The sequence below is a fragment of the Crotalus tigris genome, unplaced genomic scaffold (genome assembly GCF_016545835.1).
Source record: "Crotalus tigris isolate CLP2741 ecotype Arizona unplaced genomic scaffold, ASM1654583v1 scf7180000018097.2503214, whole genome shotgun sequence".
In the NCBI taxonomy this organism is placed as follows: Eukaryota; Metazoa; Chordata; class Lepidosauria; order Squamata; family Viperidae; genus Crotalus; species Crotalus tigris.
In genome coordinates this window covers 2443428-2450510 of record NW_024096820.1, presented here as the reverse complement: position 1 = coordinate 2450510, position 7083 = coordinate 2443428, and the positions used below count along the sequence as shown (strand labels likewise).

At 37.3% G+C, this 7083-nt stretch overlaps 1 protein-coding gene across 2 annotated transcripts in view; it reads right to left on the bottom strand.

The window, feature by feature from the left end:
- Positions 1-4201: 4201 nt before the first annotated feature.
- The window catches only part of LOC120309953 (echinoderm microtubule-associated protein-like 4), a 174150-nt gene continuing 171268 nt past the window's right edge, over positions 4202-7083 (bottom strand). For both annotated transcript variants that reach the window (XM_039347719.1, XM_039347720.1), the window contains one exon: positions 4202-7028. In XM_039347719.1, the coding sequence (XP_039203653.1) occupies positions 6531-7028 (498 nt within the window). In that variant the 3' untranslated portion in view covers positions 4202-6530. The remainder of the gene's footprint in view (positions 7029-7083) is intronic.

The following is a 7083-nucleotide window of genomic DNA, read 5'->3' as shown; positions in this document are numbered from 1 at the left end:
AAGAAAGTATAAGAAGAGGGCTTTTTTTTTTTTTTTTTTGCTGCTATGGTGGAGTGTTTTCTTCTTTCAGGAGCAAAGTTAGGGTTCCTTTCTGGGCTTAGATCATCACTGCCTCTTGCTAAGCCACCACTCTTGAACCTACAAGGCACAATAGCTAGGCCTAAAATAGGCTTTCGTTTACCATGAACTGGGGGGGCTTCAAAGGATTGCAGAATGTAAGGCGTTTACAAAGAGTAAAATTAGTCAAGAAAATGGCTGCCACCATGTGAAGTCTCGCCCCCTTCTATATGCAAGAAATATTAACACAGATATAAAAGACATATGTATATTGCTTTTTTTTTTTTTACTCTCCCACACCTATTGTTGGTGTTTTTTTCTCTGTGTTGTGACTCTTTCAATATTACCATCCTGTCAACTCACTTGTTTTTAAAAGTTTTTTTTTTTTTTTAAGTTTTCACCCACGGGTCTGTTTGTTTGGTTTTCAAGGAAAATGGTCCCCTACTTCCTCTATAATTATCTGCCTCAATCAGAATCTACTGATCATGCAGAAGTCTCGAGGACCCTGCTTGGAACATGTCAATATTGTATCCCTGCTTCAGGTTATAGCCCTTGAACTCTGGTCAACAACAAATCACTTCAGGATTATAAAAACTCCCACTCCAAGTTGATGAAAAGCCATGGCAATTTTGCCAAGCATCTGATTTTCATTCACATACTTTTTTATACATTATAAAATATTACTTCAGGAGGAGGCTTGCCATGGAACACCTTCAGTGAAAAGGTGTGCATATAGAATATGAGCAATAGAGCTGAATCCAAGCACAGCTTTTATACAAAACTGTACAGCAAAAAACATATTCCCAGCCCACCTATACAAGGCCTTCTACAGTAGATCAGTGGTTCTTAACCTTTTTGAACGAATCGCCCCCTTGAGCTAATGAGGAAGTTGTCATCGCCCCCCTCCCCCAATATATCCTCTCAATCACAACATAGGAAATAATTCTTCAGTTTATGCAAACACTTCTTTTGTTTTCTTTAAAATTCTCATCAGGATATATCAATGCAAATAATTTATTTCCAGTCTTTTTCCCATATCTCCCATATTCTGGCCAATGGTGCACCACTGTATGGGTAGAGGCTTCTGTGCAACGCGCATGAAGATAAGCGATGCGTATTCACATATGTACGGTGTTCTGTACTGAAGCTAGCTGGAGGAACATTTGAAAACACAATTCAATCCACTAATAGCGAGTGATCTGATGTTTTTGTACAACAGATATACAGCGATTCACTGTATGAGAAAGTCTCAAAAGTGTCCCCAAAACTTCTCTCTCCATTGCTTCCATATTGCCCCCTTTTCGTTCCTTCAGCCCTTTTCGTTCCATCGCCCCCCCCTGAAAAACAAAATCACCCCCTGGGGGATGATATCACCCAGGTTAAGAACCACTGCAGTAGATCATGGATTCAGACCACTTCCAAAGAGTATTGGATTCCTGTAAAGTGGAGATTGCTCCTTATTCTTACATTGTCAGGTAATCTTTTGCCTGAATGTGCTTGGAATCCTGTTATCTTGTTGGTTTTGAAACTTCCTACCCAAATACCTCTGATTAGCACATGCATCTCCCACTCAGAAAAGCTGTTCCCACCAAAAGAAGGAAAATACGAAAAATAGGCCACAACTTCACTTACCTTTATGTAATTCAGCTGCAGAGAGGATTTTTCTAAGAAAAAGTGTTTGCTGGCAGGATTCCAATAGGCTTTTCCCAGGAATATTGGAAAGTGTAGTATGAATTGAAGGGTTTAGGGATCTCCACCCAGGGAAAACGATCAACCTAATACTTTCCATGTGTGCATGTATCCAATTACAGTATAATTTCTTGAACCCTGTGCATTCTTTATTATATGGCTATTGAGGTGTTGTTTTTTTCAGAAGCCTAATAGGTTTTAGGATACATTTTACCCAAACATTTATTATGTACATAGGTAAACTATCTTCTTCTCTGTGTATGAAATCATAGATATACCCCTCTGGCAGAGTCAGGCAAGAGATTTGTAGCTGGGAGAGCAATTTTTATATAAAAGAGATAAGGAGGCCCAATTGTGTCTTAATGTGATCTCTCTCTGCTTTTCCTCTCATTTTTCTACCATCAAACGGCTGACACTTCAGCCACTGACGTTTTTTCCATTGAATTACTGAGAAGCTGCAGAGGCTGCAGAAATTAGAAACTACATGATTTCCAAGGTTGTCCACTGTTATCCTAGGCCAATACATCATATTGAAAGTGAGGTGAGTCTCTCATGAATAAAAAATGTTCTATTCAATTGACACCAAAACAAAACCTAAAGCAATTCCTTGTATGAAAAACCTTGGTGGTAAATAGTTCAGTATTTGCAAATACTTCTTGCCTTTGTCTTTAATATTCCAAAACACCCAATAAGCTCCTGGAGTGCTCATATCTGAAGGTAAGATACTTTAAACAAAACCCCTAAATCTAATCAAAGTAGCCTGTTTGGATAGGGAGCCTAATTTAGTGGTCACCTAAAATAATTTTGTGGACAGAAAGTTATCTCCTTGTTCCAAGCCAGAAAAATAAAAGAAAAATCCTGAAGCCACAAAATTGTTTTACTCAAATTTTCATGAGATTTCTTATGGATATTAAAAAAATAAAAAGAGAAATTAGAATAAATAAATAAAATAATTTATAAAGTAGACTACAACCTATTCCTTGGTAAGTTAGAAAAAGGTGGCATAGACAACATCACCACCAGATGGATCTGTAGCTGGCTGGCGAACCATACTCAAAGAGTAGTCCTCAACGGCACTACATCCACATGGGGAGAAATAAGTAGTGGGGTACCACAAGGTTCCGTCTTAGGCCCAATACACTTCAATATCTTCATCAGTGACTTAGATGAGGGAATTGAAGGGGAACTCATCAAACTGACAGGAGTAACCAACATCCCAGAAGCCAAACTCAGGATCCCAAAAAATGTTGACAAACTTGAACATGGGCCCTATCCAACAAAATGAGTTTCAATGTGGAGAAAAGCAAAGTTTTACATTTAGACAAGAAAAACCAACAGATTGGGCAAGACCTGGCTTAAAAACAGTAACAGTGAGAGGGACCTTGGAGTCCTAGTGGACAATCACTTAACCATGAACCAGCAGTGTGCAGCAGCAGCCAAAAAAGCTAATTCAATCCTGGGTTGTATAAACAGAGGCATAGAATCAAGATCATGTGAGACATTAGTACTGTTTTATAAAACTCAAGTAAGACCACACCTGGAATACTGCAGCCAATTTTGGTCACCATATCACAAAAAAGATGTTGAGAGTTTGGAAAAAATTCAGAGAAGAGCAACTAAGATGATCAAAGGCCTGGAGACTAAAACATACGAAGAACAGCTGTGGGACTTGGGTTTGGTTAGTCTAAAGAAAAGAAGAAATAGGGGAGACATGATCTCAATATTCCAATATTTGGGGGGCTGCCACAAAGAAGAGGGGGTTACGTTATTTACCAAAGCACCAGAGGGCAGGACAAGAAACAATGGTTGGAAACTGATCAAAGAAAGAAGCAACCTGGAATTAAGGAGAAACTTCTTGACAGTGAGGACAATTAACCAATGGAATAGCTTGCCCCCAGAAATCATGGGCGCTCCATCACTGGAGATTTTTTAAAAAAGGCTAGACAGCTACTTGTCTGAGATGGTATAGGTTCTCCTGCTTGAGCAGGGGGCTGGGCTAGAAGACCTCCAAGGTCCCTTCCAACTCTATTCTATACATAAGAATGGAAACAGAGGTCACCAAATGGAATAAAGGCTGATGGTGGTTATCATGACTTTTAAATTGTTTTTCAGTTTAGAGAAATGGATTTAATTGAAATGATTATATCATTTCTGTCTGAAGGATATTGAATGTACGAAACCATGGGTCACCTCGAGTTTTTACTATATGTAGAAGTCTGACTGCAAGGGCACTTTGACTTGGACATCCCTGAATCATTCTTGCCCTGCCCAGATACTGGCCATGGAGCCCCATCATATGTTCTGACACAAAATAGATTGAGTTGGCTTCATTTGCTCTGCCTCAAGCAGATCACATTTGCCTTGAATTGATTAGCGGACTGGAACAGCCCTTCCTTAGACTACTGAAATTCAAACATATCAACCAGGAAAGATACAAACAGAAGAGACTGCTACATTACATTGATTCTTGTATTTTTATTATTTTAAATCTTCAGATTTTTCTGCCTTGAGACAGGAATGCATGATAGACAGAATGGCTCAAACATCTTCACATGACACACTCAAATCATATTTCATTCACAATTTTACCCTAAAACATTTACAGTTAACATAATCCCACCCATTTCTATTATCACAGATTTAATTATTTATTGAACAGTAGTTGCCAGCAATCAAAAATTGTAAGGCTTTTTCTTCCCTTTTTTTGGCATTTAAAAATAATCTGTTGATCTATAACATGTGGAAAATCACAACTATTAATTCTCACTTTATACGGCAACCTCAAGATAATAGATAAATCTAAACAAAATGCTCTGTTTTCATGTTACTCACTGAGGATGTTAAAGAGCTCTACAACCATTTCATGTTAACTATAATTACTAGAACTATTTTATCTTACTACATTTTTAAAAGCTGTGTTATTCAGTTAATCTCTCCCTGTGGAACAGAGTGGAACAAAAAAATGGGGGAGTATGTTCAATGAATCCCCTTTTTCCATCTTTTCCTCTATCTATTATGGGTGGTTAGAACTCTGAAGCAGACCGGAAAGTGGTAAATCACTGAAAATGGGCCTCCTCCTCCCTCGCAGATGCCTCCTTTCCAAAGGAATCCATTATCTTGATACAGTATTTGTATGTGTGTTGCCCACAGGGACTCTTTGGCAAAGTGGCCAATCATACACTGGAGCATTCGAATATATCATTTAACAGTACAGCTTTTTAGAGAAAGCAAAAGAGATCAGTTGCTTGGAATTCACATCGTGGTTTCTGAAGATAATTATATTGAGGTTTTCCGGAATGGATGTAAACAAAGATGTTTATGTGCACCTGTATCTTTCTATATGTGACAGTCTTTATGTCCTTTGGGAGTCCAAGTCAATTGTTAATGTTTCCACTGATGAATATTGTAGATTACATACCTGATCTGTAGTATTTACTCCTGAGAAGTTAATAGAAGGGAATGACAGTTCTGATGCACTTTGGAATGGCACATTCACGTAAACGCTTGCACACTTAAGACTTAACGAAGGTTTCTAAACACAATTTCTAAATAAGGTCTAAAATATCAGAACAATTTTAAAAAAATCCTATGTAAGTAAAATATAAAGTAGGATGTTTTTCAACAAACATTTAAACAGGAAAACCTAGGTATTTAAGAAAAAATGTAGCTGATGCATTTTTAATTTTTTTTAAAAAAGATATTTTTAACACATAATAAAATGCCATGATATCCCATAACTGGCCAGGTCCAGCTATCTCTGAGCTGCACGGCTTACAAAACTGGACAAGAGAAAAAAGAAACACCACAAATAGAGAGAAAAAAAATCAAAAATAGCCAACATTATCCAAGAAAATGGGACATTTATATTATAGCTGTTAAAAAGATGGCTGTAGAAAAGTCTATGTGAAAATTTCTTATGTTAAGGTTATCCCTAATTTTTTAAAAAACTGAGTCAATAATTACTCCCAAGCATTAGGTTTTATAACTTAATGCTATTTCTCTAATATTTAGTCTCTTATTGAAAGTACTAATTGTATCTGAAGGTCAGGTATGAACTTGAGAATTAGAACTTTTATCTTAATGAAGTTAAGTCAGTTTGCAATAGAGTCACAGTTGGTATTCTTGAATTTTAATATGTCAATGGAAGTAGTTCCTTGAAATTACATTGTCATCGGCTGGAAAACTAAGCAGCACTTGCTATCTTAATTTGGTTCTTTTAAGATCTACTAACACGGAACAAACAAAAGTATACTTTAATATAAGCTGTCTTAGAACAACCAGCATCTAAAGTAGCGGCTAGTAAGAATTGCTAATTTTAGAAAATTGCATAGGTATTACTCAAGATGGCAATAAGCACAGCACTGTATGTGCCATTATGTTGTCTTATTCTCCTTCCTTCTCTTTTTAATGTAAAAAAAGAAAGACGAGCTTCCTGAAGGGCTTTCACCAGGTTACATTACATAGCAGGTATTACCCAATGCTTCTGAACGGTCTTAAAAGTTCTTTCCCAGATTTTCTACCTGCTTCTCTCAGAAAACTCTTCCTCTTTCTCTTAGCAATTTCAGAATTATATATAACCTAAGGTAACATTCTAGTTTTCTATTTAGCACTTGACTGGAACTGTCAAAATGAGTCCTTACAATAATTCCATGAGTTGAAAACAGAAGTAGATCAAACTAACAAGCCTTCCACTGAAACTTGAGTGTTCCATGTCAGAGCTGCTTCCCTTCCTTACTTGAATCCTTTTTTTTTTTTACAAAATAATGTGCACTGAGAGAAAATATCTAAAGATCATCTTGAGTTTCAAGTTGATAAGACATTGGAGAGTTTTCCTGCTGATCTTCAATAACAGTGGATTCACTCTGTTCCTCACTCATTTCACTAGGTGGTTCTTCACAATTTGGCTCCCCTGGATCCAGACTACTTCCCTCACTTTGCTCCTCATTCTGCTCTTCATTGGTCTTCACAGTATGCTCCACGTCACTCTCGAAGGATGGTGAAAAGCCATCCATTAAATTTTCACTGGCTGCCATTTCATCCAATGGTTGATTAAGGGACACAGGGATACTTGGCTGTGTAAAGCTGTCACTGGCAGTTACAGGCACTTTGTTTGTGCCCATGTCTACAGCAGTATCATTCTGTGGCAAAGTTGCTTTCTCAACAAGTCTCCACTGAATGATACTCATATCTTTGCCTCCAGTTGAAATCAAATGACTATCATTATGAGTGAAACTGACATTTGTTACATGACTACTATGGGCACTATATTTATGACTTGGAGCCTGTTAACACAAATGAAAAAACACCAGTGTTAGAATCAAGTTATACATCTATCAG